Source organism: Micromys minutus (assembly GCF_963924665.1).
Source record: "Micromys minutus genome assembly, chromosome: 14".
NCBI classification, from domain to species: domain Eukaryota; kingdom Metazoa; phylum Chordata; class Mammalia; order Rodentia; family Muridae; genus Micromys; species Micromys minutus.
This window is the reverse complement of record NC_137983.1, coordinates 59,400,131-59,419,683: the sequence shown is the minus strand read 5'-3', so window position 1 is coordinate 59,419,683 and position 19,553 is coordinate 59,400,131. Positions and strand designations below refer to the sequence as shown.

Genomic DNA, 19,553 nt, shown 5'->3' with positions numbered 1-19,553 from the left:
AGAAAAATGACTCATACACACATACACACACATTCACATACACACACACACTTTGGATCTTTGTCACACTAAAAAATAAACACTAATTACTTTATACATAAACCTCCAATAATTTCTATTTCAATTTAACTTTTAAATTTGTTTTTCTGCTGATTATTCCACCAAAAGAAATAATTTTAGTTTTAGTTTAATGAATGTTGTTTTGAAAAGTTTCTTTTTTTTGCCTCCTTAGTGTCTACTTCTCATCTGGTTGAAATTCCTTGTTTGTCTCATGAAATGATGTCTTGGGGTCCATTTCATTGTCCGTTTTCTTTAGAAACTCAGCATCATTTTTTCCATGACATTTCTTGTATGTTACATAAACTGAAAAAAACAATACATGGGGGATATCATGTAAATTTCAGAATGGCACCTTGAAAACTTATGTTGAACAGTGATTGCATTGTACAGCTCAGAAAGCAGTTTACATTTTCTGCAGACTGGAGTTATTGTGAGAAACCAACTTTCTTTTTTGTTGTTGTTTTTTATGTTCATTGTATGGCAGCAATGACTGTAGTCAATAAGGCTGGATGGGAGCTTCAGAGGATGTTTGCTCAGTAAAGTTACATGATATTTTCATGGCTCTAAGCTGTATATGGTACTTAAAAGTAATGGAAAATTATTTTGTGTATTTTCCATTTTGGTTAATGTAATAGTATCCAACTAAATATACTGTATACCCTTGTGTAATGTCCAAGGCCTTGGTTTGATTATTCCTTTTGGAGAGACTTGGATCATTCCAAGGACAAAGTCACAAGTATGCACTATAAAAAAGCCACACAAAATTGTTGCTTTAAACTTATAGCTTATAGAATGAAGCACTGCTTTGAATTCCACCTTGTGTAACATCTTATCTATGAGGTAATTTTTTAAGGAACTTTGAGAAGGTATAAGGAGACCAGAGAGAAGAAATTAAGTGTGGCTTCTGGGGCTCTATCCCACCCATAAAATGTGTATCTGTGGCATTTGATGTTCAACCAGATCCACCAACTATATATATATATATATATATATATATATATATATATATATATATATATATATATATACATACATATGTAAAAGTATATACATATATACATGTAAGTATGCCTCTGTACTTATAAAATTGATGAGACATGTGGTCAGGCCCAAACAGTGTGTGTGTGTGTGTGTGTGTGTGTGTGTGTGTGTGTGTATGCATGTCTAACTTTCTGTTTCTTTCTCTGTTAAACTGGCAAAAGTAATCATCTCTTGTCTTCAGGACAGTAAGTTATATTGCTAGAATCCATCAGCTTCTGGACTCTAGATCAGTGAGACAGAGTTACAAGGCCAGAGATCATCAGACTTTGGCTTTCCTCCAACTCTGTGTCCCACCTTAGTACCCGAGCCCTGCCAGGGCTGATCCCTTCAGACAATGTTTTTACTAGGCTATCCAGAAAGCTCAAGCCATCTACTTATCTGCATTTCTTCAAAGCCAGACCCCCAATGAATCCATGTGATATTGTTTCAAATTTAACACTGAGATATTAATGTGAGGGGCACCTGTGGGCAAGTGGATACCCACTAGAGCTGGGGATAAAAATAAAGCAAAGATAAGTAAAACTATCTTTGGGCAATTCATAACTTAGTCTTCACAGTGTTTTTGTCACGCACTACTTTCCATTTCCTATTAAAATGTCATGAAATGTTTAAAGGAAAGTTTCTTTCTTTGCTTTAAGTAGGACTTTAAAATTGAGCATTAAGTAACATCAGGCTTTGGATACTCAAATGTAGGAAAATTTCAATTTGGTGAAGGCTAGTTGGTATGGTCCAAATAATGAAATTGTTCTATAATAGAATAAAATAAAAAAAAAATTGGGCTGTCCATCTTTGGCACATCTTTGCTTACCTGTCTTCAGTTATTTGGATATTCATGAACTTAAGTATGCATCTAACATAATTTGCATGATAAATATGGTTTGCCATTTTCTGATAAATTCCCTGTTTACAAAGCATATCAAGACAAGGATTTGGGTGGGGATCATTAAAACCTGGGTTCCTTGGAAGCATTTTAAAAAGTGCAAAAGGAAATGTTCCTCACAGGTTAATATGCTTACCCGACTACTGAGGAAGAGAAAGTCAACAAAGAGAATCCATCTCCTTTGCTTTTCTCTTTAAAAAAGCCCCATTAGGAACTATATAAAATTATAGTAGTCTTTTCATCAGCATATATGAAGTCATGATAAGTGACTTTGATAAATACATTTTCTTTTAATTTGTACAATTCACTGCCAGAAATGGAGAATCTTAAACAAGTCTGTTTCTATCAGATTTATAATTTATAAAAAAAGAGCATCATTGTAAAATTTGATTAGTATTATTCCTTACTTCCTAATATTATTGCTGCAAAGACGAGTTGGAAAACAGTATAGATGAGTGGGAAGGTGAACACAAGATTGAGATCCTCAGGACTGAAGGAGAGCTGTACAATGGTGGAACACAGCTGAGTGTTCTGCATTCCAGTTTCCAAGGCAACTGTTCGGCACCTGGAAGTAAGACATATAAAACCTTATCTGTTATTTGTCTTATAACACAAAGGGAAGGTATGATTAAAGCCTGTACACACATTGTGATTTTTGTCTTCTCGTCCTCCTTCCTTCCTCATTTCTGTCCTTCCTCCCTATCTCTGTCCCTTCCTTCATCCCTTCTTTCCTTTTCTTCCCTACCTTATTTCCTCTCTTCTTACCTCTACCCTCCTACTTTCTTCCTCTCTCTACATTTTCTGCTTTATTTTTCTCTCCTCTTCCCTCTCTTTTCCTTCCTTCCTTCCTTCCTTCCTTCCTTCCTTTCTTTCTTTCTTTCCTTCCTTCCATTTTTTCTTTTCTTTCAGATAGTTTTTCACCAAGTTAGGTTCTTATAACTTGTGGCAATCCTCATGCTTTAGTTTCCCTGTTATTCAGATTACAAGTACATACCTAAATTTCATCTTTGCTTTTAACGTAATTTGTGTATATTTTAACATATAACTTTATGTTGAGTAAGTACATTAATATACAAAAAACTAATATATATATATATATATATATATATATATATATAATTTTAACTTTAATGTTATGTATGCATTTAGGTATATGTGCAGGTACACATAATGACCAGAGACATTGGGTTCCCCTGAAGCTAGAGTTACAGGTGGTTGTGATGTAAGGATGAAAACAGCTTCTCAGTATATACTCTTAACTACTGAGCCTTTCCACCCTTCCCAGTATATTTATAACATGAGAGGTAAGTTCATTTCTAACAACATTCCATAGGTTGCAAAGAAAGTTTATTTCATCCTTTTCAAAACTACGTTATTTCTCATAAGCATTTATTTTAAAATAAATTTTGTTCTAATTCAGTCTTAATTAAAATCTGCAAGATAAAAATTAATGTTCTTAGTCTTCAGTAAAGAGAACTAAGAAAAGGTAAATTCATACCAACTTATCAAACTCCTTTAGTGAGTGAAAGGCAGGGGTAGAATGAAACCTGAGTCTGCCTGACTCAAACCTAACACATATGTCCAAAACTGTTCTAAGTGTGCTCACTTCTTTTTCACCTGCATAATCATACTTAATTCTATACTTCAGTTCTTGCCTTTCTATCAACTTAGGTGAAACATTTGGAAATAAATGTTTTTTAGTTAAATGACAAGAATTGTTTGTCATCTTTAGGGGTTGGAGCTGGTTGGAGGGATCTAACTGTCTATTTATCTATCATCTATCTATCTATCATCTATCTTTTTATATATCTATCTATCATCTATCTATCTGTCTATCTATCCATCTATCTATCTATCTATCTATCTATCTATCTATCTATTGGAAATAAATGTTTTTTAGATAAATGACAAGAATTGTTTGTCATCTTTAGGGGTTGGAGCTGGTTGGAGGGATCTAACTGTCTATCTATCATCTATCTATCTATCATCTATCTTTTTATCTATCTATCTATCTATCTATCTATCATCTATCTATCTATCATCTATCTTTTTATCTATCTATCTATCTATTTATCTATCTATCTATCTATCTATCTATCATCTATCTATCTATCTATCTATCTATCTATCTATCTATCTATCTATCTATCTATCTATCCCTAAATCGACTATTCCAATGAAACTTACTCTGCTTATTGAACCAGAACATATAACAACAAAAAAAGCTTTACTTTATGGGATAAGGAGTAATAAAGAAGAATATCAGGAAGCTGGGGAAGCAGACAGTATTTTATAAAGATTTATATACTTTTTGAACAAATTGTGCTATTTAAATAAATGATGCAATTAGTGATTGAAGATAAATGGTTTTAAATTTGGCATCAACAGTTTCAGCTACTATGGGTTGAGTATGTCTCTTGCTCAAATTCAAATATTGCAAACCTATATCTAATCTTTGGTATCTAGTAGTGTGACATTATGTGGAAACAAGGTTACTGTAGATATAATTAGTTAAGTTGAGGTTATTAGGCTAGCCTGTAATTTAATGTGACTCATATACTTATAAAATGGGGGATAATTTGATCTCACAATGTATGCACAAAAGTAATAAAAAACAAGATAAGACATTAAGAAAAGATAGATATTAAAGCCTGTTTAAAGGAAGTAAGAGACTTCCAATAAATTCCCCTCTCCAGAGCTCAGAAATCAGCTCCATGTTGCCTTAATTATTTGTGATTTGTGAAATGGTAAGAATGTGCCTTTTTGTTGCCAAAAGAATTCAACTTGGGGTAGTTTTTCTTATTTTTTAATTACATATTTTATGTGAATGAATATTTTGTCTGCATATATGCTTATGTACCACATGTATGCATGGTGTCTGTAGAGGTCAGAAAATAGAGGTGAGTACCCTAGAATTGGAATTACAAGCGATCATGTAACAGCCATTAAGGTGCTGAGAGGAAAATTTGTCCCCTAAAAGAGAAGCCTGTCTCTTTAATTGTTGAGCTATTTCTCTATGCTCTATTGTTATTCTGTAATGGCACCATAAAAAACTATTGCAACAGCTTTTATAAACTAAAATGCTCAATCTCATTTATCTAGGCCTCATACCTGTACCAGGGTTGACCAGCTAGTCTAGCCAGGAAGAAACCCAGGCTGTAACCAGCTATAGGAAATATTGTTCCTATAATCCACAGTTTGGGTTCAATGATCCAAGCACTTTGGTACAGTATTCCTCCAACCACAGCTATGAGCACAATGAGAATTGCACCTGCAATGGATCCAATCTGGAAGAAAAGGCACAAGTGAACGTATTTGTTTCAAAGTGAGTCCAGAGATGTTTGCTATAGAAGAAGGTTGGGCAGTCTGTTCCTTTGGGCACACATAGAGCTTTGTATGTCCCTTCAGCTTCATAGAAAGAGAAGAGCTTCTTCTGTATTCTAGAGACTAATAAAATGTCAGGACAATGTATTCATGCTTACATAACCCAAGGAAGATTTCTGAGCTTCCAAAACATCCTGTGCTCCTGTATAAAAAGAAGAAAATCTATTCTAGCAAGAGCCTAGAAGTACTATTTTTTTTCAGTTGGATTTCTTTCTATTATATGTCCTTTAATAAGCCATGAATCTTTTTAAATTTTGACTTATTTTACTTGTTATTGGAGATAAGGTCTTTCCTTAGTCACATTTCATGTTTCTATCATCATAAGAAAAAGTGCAATAAAATTAAAAATAAACTATTCTCTTCATTTTTCCTTTATAAAGGGTTTAATTTTGCTTTGTGTATGTCAAAATGTACATAATTTTGCTAAATATATGTCCACAGAGGGACTTGGATCCCCTGGAGCTAAAGTAACTGGTGGCTTTGAGCAGTCTGATGTGGGTGCTCTGCAAGAGGAGTATACACTCTTAATGGGTGAGTAATTTCTGTTTTCTTCTTCTTTAAAAAATTAAACTTAAAAACATTTGGGGTTGATAACTTTGCTTTTTCCTATAAGGCAAGAAATGCCAACTACCTTATTCCTCCATACCCCACAAACTAGTATCTACCAGGTTTTGAGCATCTAATTCTGGATTATTCTAGATATTAGAAAAATATGCTATACCTATTCAAAAAAGCTGCCTAGATATATTTTATACCATAAACTCAACTTCTATAACAGCAAAATTATCTGAAATTTAATTTAATCACTAGATTAGAGCTAAAGGGTCACACTTGAGAATGTGGCTTAAAGGCTTGATAGAAATTTATCTTTCAGATGGGATCAAAAGGAGTATTCTCTAAAGAAAGACTTTATGACTGACTATGGCAAGTCTTCCAGAAGGTAGTGTGAGATTAGCAAAGCTGAGATATAAAGACCATCTCATTTCAGTTCTGAATGCAGAGCACTGAATCGTGCAGTCTTCTCCATGCATGGGATACTTACTTTAAGTATAATCTTCGCTTTTTGGGGCCATTTGTGATTTACAAACATTCCAAAGGAAACTGGAATAACAAGAGCAACCAGAGAAATGCCTAACAAAGATAAAAATAAAATTAACACATGAAAAAAAATGTAAGCAGCTTGAGAAATATTATCAGTGTTTTTGTCTTCTTGAATACTAAAAACACAGTGTAGAATTATGTGCACAGAGATACACACACATACATACACACACTCACACATAAATTTACACATCTACATACATCTATACACCTTTCTCTCCCTCTCCCCCCCTCTCTCCCTCTCCATTCAAGTTAATATAGGTAGAAAAATGATCATATAAATAATTTATCTAAATCTATGGGTGATTATTTCCTTATATTAACAACCTACTTTCATTCTATTTGCCAATTTCTTTGCTTCTTCATTCTATTATGTCTTTTTTTTCTGGCAATATATTCAGAAGTATCTTCCTATAGTTTGTGTGTATATGTTTTTATATACATTCTTGAGATGTAGGTAGATTATATTTTATAGTAGCCTGTTACTTAATGGTGGTAGAAATAAACCTTTATAAATTTTAAAATGGAAGAAAATATAAAAATTATTACTTAATAGTCATAGGAATTGTGAAGTCTAACAAACTCTAGTAAAAATTATCTTAATTATTCAAGTTTATAACAGAGTTGTGAGAGAACAAGATGAAAAGCCATACCCTAAATTTTCAGTGAGATAATATATCTGGCAACCTCTCATGTAATTATAAATTCTTTGCAGCTCGGTGTTCATCCAACCAGATAAAAGAGTCATACTTTAACCTCACCATGGGAAATTTACTGCCTGTCTTGTGACATAAAATTTGTGTCTTTATATTATTTAACACTTGTTTGCCCAATAGTCCCTTAATTTAACAGACAACTGGAGACTTCCAAGTTCTCATAGGCAAATATTCTTTAAACAAGTGATAAAGTAAAACCAAGTGGTAAAAATGTGAGAATAGATACCTTCCTAGCATTGGATAGTTTGACCTAAGTCTAACCAACAGACTATAGCTTAGAAGCCCATACATATTAAGAAAAAAATATTTTAAACAGTTTTCATAGTATCTTAGCTCTCATGTCAATGTATCAACAATTACTGTTGTTCACAAATCACTCAGAATTAAAATAATAACTAAGATAAAGATAGAAAATGATAAAAACAAGAAATGAGGATCAATAAGGTAGATAAAAACTACTCCTACTCAGGAGAAAAAGAAATGGAAAAGGTTGTTAGATCTTCTACAAAGTTCTTTTGGTTATTTCTGCATTCACCATTTGGAAAAGATTTTATTTCTTAGCTATATAGACCACACTATAAATTTTATTAAGTTTCTAGGTTTTAAATTAAAATTATCCTGATATAACTGATTGACCCCTTTGGCCTAGAATCTTACATCTTGGAGGAGTGTCTGGTGACAGGGCAGCATGGAGGGGGCAGCATGAATACTCCTGGCAGAAGAAGCATTTACTCTCTGGTTTAGTTTAATCCAATTAAGGTTTCAGTGACTTCAAAGACCATTTTGGTTCTTCTTCACACCCAGGAGTCTGGCATGTGCCCATGGAGGAAATGTGCTATAATGCCTACTCTGAGAGACTGGGAAGCTAACTTTCTTCTCTTCAGACTTCTGGACTTGCTGACATTTTATATTCTCTGTGTAAGATGTCTGTCTGTACATATCCAAAAGAAGATGTTTACACATACCAAAACTATCATGTGCTCTTTATTTAAGACTACACAGAGAGAATAGAAAGAAAAAGAAAGGTAAAGAGAAGAGGAACAATGAGAAGATAATGTGGACTGAAAGCTATAGCTTTCTTAGATTTCTATACAAAACAATGAGATAGAATGATGTCTTCATCACTGTGCTATAGTGATATGTATAGTAATGTTCACATCAGAAACAGACTTGACACAGCACAGCTTCAGCGGCTCATTAAAAGATTAAAAACAAACAGAAAAGGGTCAGTTTAGAGAACAGCCTAGGAAGACATTGTGAGCAAATAAATTTTGTGCTCAAAACTCCTTTTTTGATTTTTAAGAATATATTTTTCTGTATTTTGTTGCTTTTGACCTCTTATGATGTCATTTCCCATGGATTTACAATCCATTTCTTATTTTCTCCTTTCAAAATTTATTTGACTTGCTAGTAACCATGACATACACCTTGAATCACAGAATTTAGGATGCAGAGGAAGGCAGATCTCTGTAAGTGTGAGGACAGCCTGGACTATTTAGCAAGTTCCAGGACAGGGAGGGAGCTACATTGTGATACTTTGTTACTAAACAAAGAAAACAAAATCCAATTCAAAGTTTATTTGCTTTAAAATATATAGTATAAGTCATCTACATAGTAGTTTAAATATAGTTTGTTAATATTCCCTTGGGATAATTTCCAGAAGGGTCTGAATTTTAAAAAAAAGTATATTTTAGGGCTTAACTGATTTGTTTTGACACTGAATAATGTTCAATCAAAGTTGTTTAATCAGCTCTGAGATGTCTACAGTTCAGTTTAGTGTTTAAACAGCTGGTATTATTTAACTTTAGGGAAGGTTTTCATTAAGGGAAGAATTTGAGGTGCAAGCAGGAGCACACACACTTGGGCTTGAGTGTGACTCTAAACTCTGAAGGAGATTCTACTGTTCCTTAGGGGCCAATAGATGGATCTTATACAAACAAAATTACCCACTAAAATCAAGAGAAATGTACAATTTAACATACATAATAGGTGTGGGAGAGAGTAGAAACTCAGAAAAATTGCACTACAGATGTCTACCACACTGTCAGTCCTCACAAAATTTATGCTCACTTGTCCTTAAGTTGAACCATATTTAATCATTAAAATCTATCCTTGAAATGGAAGACCTTTAAACCACTTTTTTTCTCCAACAGGAATTTCTTTTCTAAATATCTTTGAGAGTTTCTTTTTGACATTGAATGTGTGCTTCTTTCTGTTAATAGTAAATCTAGCCTTACTGAGACAGGTTAGGGAAAAATTCTTTGCAAGGGCAGCTTAAAAGCAACTGCCATGCAGTGAACCTGATGAGTGGTACTAGGTACTATATTCTTTATAACTAACTTCTGTCAGGGTGTTTCTGAAAGTTTTGCACATGCTGGTAGTTCTTTCATCCTGTCACTGACCCTGTCTCCATATTATACCAATTGTTTTACCTTTTCTCATTTCTTTTCTTCACAAAACAGGAAAGAAGGTTCTTCAAAATGGTAATGCATATACAAGTTAAAATGAATAGAGGTAGAGTCATAACTAGAAAATTTGGCTTCCAGGACATAAAAATAGGAGAACACCATTAAATTGACTTTTGTATCAAGGTATGGCTCACAGTTTAGGATAGGAAACAATAAATTTTATTCAGGAGTTAGTTGCCATTTTGTCACTCATAACTACTTACTATTCTGAAGTCTTATTATGATGTTTGTGTTTGAGTGTGTGTGTGTGTGTGTGTGTGTGTGTGTGTGTGTGTGTGTGTTTGTGTGTGTTTCCTTAATATGAATATGTGGTATAAAGACAATTTTCCATAAACTCAGTACAGGAAAAATGGAGACTACTACCTGCAAGAAGCCTAATTCTCCTCAGAGCAGACTATTAGGTAAAAGCTGCATTTCTTAAGCTGTTTCTTTCCCATGTTAATTTGACTGAGATAAATTTAGTTTTTCTTCATGGAGTCAAATTTTGGAATTTGTATTCTATCAATACTCTTACACACTCCAGTGCCTTCCTCTACTCAAAGGATAAATAAGCTGAGAGAAAGAAATCAGGGAAATGATACCCTTCACAATAGTCATAAATAATATAAAATACCTTGGTGTGACTCTAACCAAGCCAGTGAAAGGAATGGCAAGAACTTCAAGTTTCTGAAGAAAGAAATTGAAGTTCTCAGAAGATGGAAAGATCTCCGAGGCTCATGGATTGGCAGGATTGATATAGTAAAAATGGCAATATTGTCAAAAGCAATATACAAATTCAATGCAATCCCCACCAAAATTTCAACTCAATTCTTCAGATAATTATAAAGAGCAATTTTCAAATTTGATTGGAATAACCAAAAACCCAGGGGAAATCACCATCCCTGACCTCAAGCTCTATCACAGGGCAATAGTGATTAAAAACTACATAGTATTGCTATAGAGACAGGCAAGTAGATCAATGGAATAAAACCAAAGATCCAGACATGAGCCCACACATCTATGATTACTTGATCTTTGACAAAGGAACTAAAAACATCCAGTGGAAAAAAGCATTGTCAACAAATTGGTACTTGTTCAACTGGCAGTAAGCATGTAGAAGAATGCAAACTGACCCATTCTTATCTCTTTGTACAAAGCTCAAGTCCAAGTAGATCAGGGATCTCCACATAATACAAGATACACTGAAACTAAAAGAAAAGAAAGCCTCGAACACATAGGTACAGGGGAAATTTTCTGAACAGAATCCTAATGCCTTATCCTCTAAGATAAAAATAATCAACAAATGGGACCTCATATAATTGTAAGGCAATAGGATAAAATAGCAACACACAGAATAAGAAAATGTCTTTACCAATTCTACATCTGATAGAGAGCTAATATCCAATATATACAAAGAACTCAAGAAGTTAGACTTCAGAGAACCAAATAGCCCTAATAAAAATGGGGTATATAGCTAAAAAAAAAAAAAAAGAATTCTCAACTGAGAATTATGGAATGGCTGTAAGCACCTATAGGAGTGTTCAACATCTTTAGTTATCAGGAAAATGCAAATCAAAAGAACCCTGAGATTCCTCCTCACACCAGTCAGATTGGCTAAGATCAAAAACACAGGTGACAACAGATGCTGTTGAGGATGAGAAGAAAAAGGAAAACTTTATTGGTGGGATTGCATGCTGGTACAACTACTCTGGAAATTATTCTGTCAATTCATCAGGAACATTAGGACCCAGCTATACTATTCCTGAGCACATATGCAAAAGATCCTCCTATATATGACAAGGACACATGCTCCACTATGTTCATAGCAGCCTTACTTATAATAGCCAGAAGCTTGAAAGAACACACATGTCCTTCAACAGAGGAATGAATAAAAAACATATGTGGTAAATTTACACAATAAAGTAATACTCAGATATTAAAAACATGAACTTCATCAAAATCTTTAGCAAATGGGTGGAGCTAGAAAATAATATCTTGAATGAGGTAACTCAATCACAAAAGAACATACATTGTATATACTCCCTGATAAGTGGATATTATCCCAAAGGGTCTGAGTACCCAGGATACAATTCACAGATCATATGAAGCTCAAGAAGAAGGAAGACAAAAGTGTTGGTGCTTCAGTCCTTCTTAGAAGGGGGAACAAAAAACCCATAGTAAGAATGAGGGAGACAAAGTGTGGAGCAGAGACTGAAGGAAAGGCCATTCAGAGACTGACCCATCTGGCAATCCAACTCATATACAGACACCAAACCCATACAGTACTGTAGATGTCCAGAAGTGCATGCTGACTGAAGCCGGTTATAGCTTTCTCTGAGAGGCTTTGTCAGATCATGACAAATACAGAAGTGAATACTCAGCCAACCATTGCACTGAGAATGGGGCCTCTAATGGAGGAGATAGAGAAAGGCCTAAATAAACTGAAGGATTTTTCAGCCCCATAGGAAGAACAACAATATAAACCAACCAGACCACCCCAAAGGGATTAAGCAAAAAACCAAATATTATACATGGATGGACCCATGGCTCTAGCTGCATATATTGTAGAAGATGGTCTTATCAGGTATCAATGAGAAGAAAGGCCCTTGGTTCTGTGAAGGTTTGATGCCCCAGTGTAGGGGAATTCCAGGGCAGGGAGGCAAGATGGAGTAGGTTGGTGGTGGGTAGGGGAGCACCTTCATAGAAGCAGAGGGAGAGAGTATGGGATAGGGGAATTCCAGATGGGAAACCAGGAAAGGGTCTGAAAATAATAACAAAAATACGAATAAAAATCAAAACACAACACCACCACAAAAACTTCAGAGACAATTCATTAAAAAAATTGTGGGAAAATATCTACTTCTAGTTAAAGGGAAATTAAGCATGTATGTGGATGGACATGGAGACTGACCTGAGATCCTAAGAAGGGATAAGCACATAACTTGAGGGTAACAAGAAGTAGCCTAAAGAGGAATTACTTACCAATGCTATCATAGGGAATCACAATTGTTCCTGAGTCGACCCACATCTTGGTGTAGATGAAGAGGCAAAGGGGCATCATTCCAAGTGCAAGCAGTGTAGAGCAAGTGGTCATGCTAACACTGAAATGAAACAAACAGCTTGAGGTTTCTACATGTGTTTTCATTTTTAATTTCAATGAGAATCAGACTTAACTAGCGCAATATTCTGTATGATAGAAATGCACATTGATTATGCCTCTAAAGTGCATGACTTTGGGCAGGATCACTTGCACTTTGTGTTCTCTCATGTAGATTTTATTATCCTTCACTCAGCATTCTTTTTGAAAGATAGAGGGTAGTCAATGATGCTTAAAAATAATTATTGACCTGAATACACAAGAAACAATATATATAAGGATATAACTCCAAAACTCTCCAAACTATTCCAAAAGATAGAATCCGATGAAATACTACCCAACTCATTTTTTTGAGGCTACAATAACCCTCGTACCTAAACCACACAAAGATCCTACAAGGAAAGAAAACTTCAGATCAATCTCACTTATGAACATTGACGCAAAAATACTCAACAAAATACTTGCAAACCGAATCCAAGAACACATCAAAATGATCATTCACCATGACCAAGTAGGCTTCATCCCTGGGATGCAGGGATGGTTTAATATAAGGAAATCCATCAAAGTAATCCACCATATAAAAAAACTCAAAGAACAAAATCACATGGTCATCTCATTAGATGCTGAGAAAGCATTTGGTAAAATTCAACACCCCTTCATTTTAAAAGTCCTGGAAAGAACAGAAATCCAAGGTCCATACTTAAATGTAATAAAAGCAATATACAGCAAACCAACAGCCAACATCAAACTTAATGGTGGGAAACTTGAAGCAATCCCAGTAAAATCAGGTACTCTACAAGGCTGCCCACTCTCCCCCTACCTATTCAACATAGTACTGGAAGTCCTGGCTGGAGCAATTAGACAGCAATAGGAGATCAAAACTCCACCAGAGAATTCCTACAGCTGATAAACAAGTTCAGCAAAGTGGCTGGATACAAAATCAACTAAACCAAATCAGTAGCCTTCCTATACTCAAAAAACAAACATGTGGAGAAAGAAATTAGGGAAAACGTACCCTTCACAATCGTCACAAAAACTAAGAAATACCTTGGTGTGACTCTAACTAAGCAAGTGAAGGACCTGTATGACAAGAACTTCAAACCTCTAAAGAAGAAAATTGAGGAGGATCTCAGAAAATGGAAAGCTCTCCCATGCTCATGGATTGGAAAGATCAACATTTTAAAAATGGCCATCCTACCAAAAGCAATCTACAGATTCAACGCAATCCCCATAAAAATTCCAACCCAGTTCTTCATGGAATTGGAAAGATCAATGTGCAATTTCATATGGAACAACAAAAGATCTAGAATAGCTAAATCCATCCTCAACAACAAGAAAACATCTGCGGGAATCACTATCCCTGACCTCAAGCTATATTACAAGGCAATTGTGCTGAAAACTGCATGGTACTGGTACAGAAATAGGCATGTGGATCAATGGAATAGAATAGAAGATCCAGAAATGAGCCCTCCTGAACAAAACACTAATGGTTCAAGCTCTAAGGTCAAAGATTAACAAATGGGACTTAATGAAATTGCAAAGTTTCTGTATGGCTAAGGACATTGTCAAGAAAACAAAACGGCAGCCAACAGAATTTGAAAAGATATTTACCAACTCCACATCAGACAGAGGCCTAATATCTAAGGTATACAAAGAACTCAAAAAGCTAGACACCAGAGAATCAAATAACCCTATTAAAAATGGGGTACAGAGCTAAACAAAACGTTCTCAGTTAAGAAATTTCAAATGTCTGAGAAATATCTGAGGAAGTGCTCGACATCCTTAGCCATCAGGGAAATGCAAATCAAACAACCCTGAGATTCCACCTCACACCAGTCAGATTGGCCAAGATCCAAAACTCAGATGACAACAGATGCTGGCGAGGTTGCAGAGAAAGAGGAACACTTCTCCACTGTTGGTGGGGTTGCAAACTAATACAACCACTCTGGAAATCTATCTGGTGATACCTCAGAAAATTGGACATAATACTACCTGAAGACCCACCTATTCCACTTCTGGGCATATACCCCAGAGACACCTTAGTATACAACAAAACTATATGCACCACAATGTTCATAGCAGTTCTATTTATAATAGCCAGAAGCTGGAAGGAACCCAGATGTCCTTCAGAAGATGAATGGATACAAAAATTGTGGTATATTTATGCAATGGAATAGTACTCAGCCACCAGAAACAATGACTTGACCAAATTCTTAAGAAAATGGCTGCATCTAGAGAATATCATTCTGAGTGAGATAACCCAGTCACAAAAGAACAGACATAATATGCAGTCACTGATAATGGGATGCTAACCCCAGAGGCTTGCACTGCCCCAGAAACAACTCACAGACTGTATGAAGTCCAAGAAATAAAGAAAACAAAACAGAACAAATCAAAAAAATCTTTATACAACAAGAAAACTTTGACTATTTCCATGTTACATTTTGTTTCACATGTACTTTATGCTCATTGTAACTATTAAGTTTTCATTGCGTACTATCAAACCTTAAAATTATCAAGTACTGACTAAAAATATATATTCATACAGTTTTATGTAAAAATTATTTTAAAATCTTAAAAAAGTACTGACAAAAATGTATTGTATATTTTTATGCAAAAAATGCTTAAAATCTGTACATTTATCTTTGTTTTGTAAAATAAACTTATTAAAAAAAAGAAAAAATATCACTGTTTCAATTGACAAGTGAAGTACAGCAAACACTTTGTTTATTATGGGTACCTGATTAAGTAGGAATAATTTAGCTCTTGATATGGAAGAATCTCTTAAATTAAGTTAAGCTATTTTCAGCACAATGACCGAGAATGATAAAGATGTTTTGAGCACTGTGTTTTCTTGTACTTCTTCAAAATTTCTGGACACAGGAATACATTCTCTGCTTATAAAATAAAGGGGCTTAGTATCTGTGCTCTGAAGGCACACACTCGATTTGAAGAATGTGATGTCTCTTAGTTTGTGGGTCTGGGTAATGCATTAGACTTCTCTTTGTCACTGTTACCTTCGCAGTCTACAAAATATTTAACAGCCATCTGGTTGAATTTGGTTTCTAGAACAATATCAAGAGGAATGTCAGTTGTATTTACAGTATATATATATATCTCTTCTACAACAAATAACTATGACAAGGAAAGGAAAGTAAATGAAGATAAATGATTTTATCTCAATGTATCTGTAAATAAATTTGCAAAATTTGGGACAAAATAATGGATTAGAAACAAAGTCTATCAAGGGTCTTAATTTCTTTAGAAATCTTTGCAAATGAATGAATTTAAAATGGGTATAAAAGATTTCAATTAAAGTGTTTGTGTTAATAGAGCTAAAATACCATAAAAGTAAGCCAAATACAAAAAGGTGCATTTAAAACACTTTCTGAAGGCTGTGAGAAATAAAAGACTAATATCATGGGTTTGCCTACATTTAAAACCATGTCTGCCTGCTTTTCTGTATGTATGTCTGCCTGTGTTTTAGTCCCACTTTGTAGGTCTGTCTATCATCTATCTATCTATCCTCTATCATCTATCTATCTATCTATCTATCTATCTATCTATCTATCTATCTATCTATCTATCTATCTATCTATCTATCATCTATCTATCATCTATCTATCTATCTATCTATCTATCTATCTATCTATCATCTATCTATCTATCTATCATCTATCTATCATCTATCTATCTACCTATTTATCTATCTATCATCTACCTATATCATCTATTTTAGATATAATGTAGTTGAATTTACCAGAAGGAGATATATATAAGATTGGGCCTACTAACTTTCTGTCATGGCTGGGGTGTGTGTGCTTACAAAGCTGTATATATCCTAAGTATTTATATAGCTAATGGTTGCTTGATGATGGGAGACATTTTCTTAAGTGTGGTAGCTAGTCCATGCTCTGCTAAGTAACATTTCACTCATGCTCCTATAAGTAATCCCAGTTAAACTTGAAGGTTCCTTTAGCTAGATTTTCATAAAATCATCTCTGCTTCTGTTCTTGGTGTCCTATCTTTGGTGAGTAGTTGTTTATTCACAGCTTCTCCAAAAAATGTCACACTATGGTATATAACAACCTAAAAGCAGAGGAACTCTAAGCATAAGGTCAAAACTGTGGAGGAAGATATTGAGAAGTGAATCTTAATGAAGCAGAATGATAATATATGAACTTGGATATCATAATGAAATGTGCTGTTTTACATACTAACTAAAATGAAATGAAAAAGAATTTCTTATAAGTATTTTTGTTCTCTGAAATGAACTTAATATAGACAAATAAAGTTATACATTCATTACTAACAGTTCTTCATCCTGTTCATCCTAACTAACACACTGGAATTTGCAAATCTGCCCCACCTACTTCCTTCTTTTATTGGTCTGACATTCTTTGTTTTAACCTACTCCACAATAACCCCCCTCCTTTTTCTGCTGGATATCTAGTACATCCTCATGGTGAGGAGGGAATTCAGGATAACAGGACTCCTTATCAGCTTCTGGTGAAAAGGAGGAGGCCATACTACAAGAACCAATATTAGAAGAAAGTCAGAATTATTCTCTTTTTTTTTTCCATAAAAGTTTGAATGAGAATTATTGTCTAACTTAAGAAATTATACTGTGGTATTGAGTCATTTGTAAGAAATTTCTTAGTAAAACTTTATAGGAGGGAAAAGATGAAGTTGGAAAATGAAGCATTTAGATGTAGTAGGACTCTATCAGAAACAATGACTTTATGAAATTCTTAAGAAAATGGATGCATCTAGAGAATATCATCCTCAGTGAGATAACCCTGTCACAAAAGAACAGACATAATATGCAGTTACTGATAATGGGATACTAACCCTAGAAAGCTCAGAACACCCCAGAAACAAGTCACAGACTGTGTGAAGTTCAAGAAAAAAAAAGTAGGCCAGCTTTTCACACTGTGTACACATTAGATCAGCTACACTGCTTTGTGGGATTGTGATCTGAGAATGGTGCCTTTATTTCATGTTTGTGGACCAAGATCTTACTTTCAAGACAACAACTGTGCTTTTTATATTGTTTCAGATTTTAATAGTGTTTTTATATTTTAAAGACCCTGTACTCTGATTAGCTTTTTATTTTCTACAATCTCCCTTAATTTCGCACCTGTTTTTGTTCAAAGGGGTTTCTGGTAAAGAACAGCTAAGAACGCAGACATAGAGAAACAAATTATGCATTTTAACTATTTGTCTGAACCTCCCAGATGTGGATTAAATAAATAAAGGAAAAAGAGAAGTATTTGTCCAAAGAACAGGTTCTTTGGTGGAGCTGATGTTAATCAGAGAGTTTAACATTTGATGAGAAGTTTGAGTTTGTATTTGCACTCATACCAATTTGTCATCACTTAGAAAGTTCATCCTTATTCCATTTCAACAAGACTTTCTCGGTTGCATTTTGTGGACTGAGGAAAAATTATTTAATGAAAAACTTTGTATCTTTTCCCACAGATAATACAACTTCTTGTTAACCGAGTTAGAATTCAAAGTAAAAGCATGGTAATACAGACCAAGAAAGACAAATATCAAGTCTTCCTCTCACAGGTTAATCTCAATTTAAATTTATACATTTATGCACAGCCATACATACACACAGGACTTGATAGAGTGGGAACTATCAGGGCAGAGCATGGATGAATAGAGAAGGTAACACTTGGAACATAAAAGCAGGACAGGGAGTGGACCAGCAGAAGAGAGAGGGGGGAACTAGATGGTAATGAGGGATGATTACAATGATATAATGCATACAAATGTCATATATTACCCTATTATATTGTGTTCTAGCTAAAAATATTAAAAATACAAAATTAAAATCTAAATTACTGTTTGCTTTAGGATGAAAACTACAAAAAATATACAGGCACAAAATAAAAGTTCCCAATTCTAACAGCAAAGCAGCTGCTCAAAAAGGCATATGGATGCACTTATTCTTCCCATTTAACGCCTTAGACATTTAGTTAGTGCAGTAGATCAAATGGATGTTGAAAAAAGATACAGATTTCAAAGCTCAGCCCAAGCTGGCTGCATCAGTTACAGATTCCTATATCTTACCTGAGGTCCATGTCGCCATCTATCCAATAAGCCAGAATATTGGAGCCAGTTCCTCCAGGGCAGCAACCCATAATTAGCACCACAACAGCCTGTACAGGAAGAATGCCAGAGGCCACTGACAGAATAAAGCCTGTGAGAGGCATAATTCCAAACTGGCAGAGGAAGCCCACAAAGATGCCCCATGGCCGCTTTATGTGTCCAAGGAACTTGTGGATTTCCACATTGCACCCCATAGAGAACATCACCATGGCTAGGAGGATGGTGAGCACAGTGCTCATCACTGTACTGAGAATTGCATTGAAGTTGCTCTCCGGTACTAGGCAGGAATCACCTTCACAGAGAGTTGCATTTGGTGAACAGACAGAGGAGTTATCCATCACTGCTTGTGCTGTGCAAATGGCCAAATCCACAGAAACACCAGTTCCCTGGTTCTGTCTCTACTGCTGGCTGAGTAATGCTTACTTTCAAAACGGCAAACTTTTAAACCCTTTCTAAACATGTGGTACTTGGTGTCTCCTTCAAAAGCCACAATAGAGAAGCAATAAAAAAACAATAAATGCTAGTATGTCAGTTTCGAGAGGCTGCATTACAACATAGCACAAATAATGAATCATAAAAAGTCCGGAAAAACTACTGGCCAAGACAGAAAGTTATAATTAATCATTTATTGGCATGATAATGAACTGTGCCACAGAGAAATAGCCATGTTAATGTTTAATGCCAGGAAAGTTTGCTGGGAATAATCT

The 19,553-nt window shown here is 34.8% G+C and overlaps 1 protein-coding gene across 1 annotated transcript; it reads right to left on the bottom strand.

Annotated features, from left to right (window-relative positions):
* Nucleotides 1-235: 235 nt before the first annotated feature.
* Nucleotides 236-19,184, bottom strand: SLC10A2 (solute carrier family 10 member 2; the record flags this gene model as incomplete). Its single annotated transcript, XM_080929090.1, has 6 exons — nucleotides 236-363; nucleotides 2,389-2,546; nucleotides 5,093-5,268; nucleotides 6,408-6,496; nucleotides 12,612-12,730; nucleotides 18,808-19,184. 6 exons carry the CDS (start codon nucleotides 19,182-19,184, stop codon nucleotides 236-238), a joined length of 1,047 nt encoding a protein of 348 aa, XP_080785216.1.
* Between the last annotated feature and the right edge of the window lie 369 nt (nucleotides 19,185-19,553).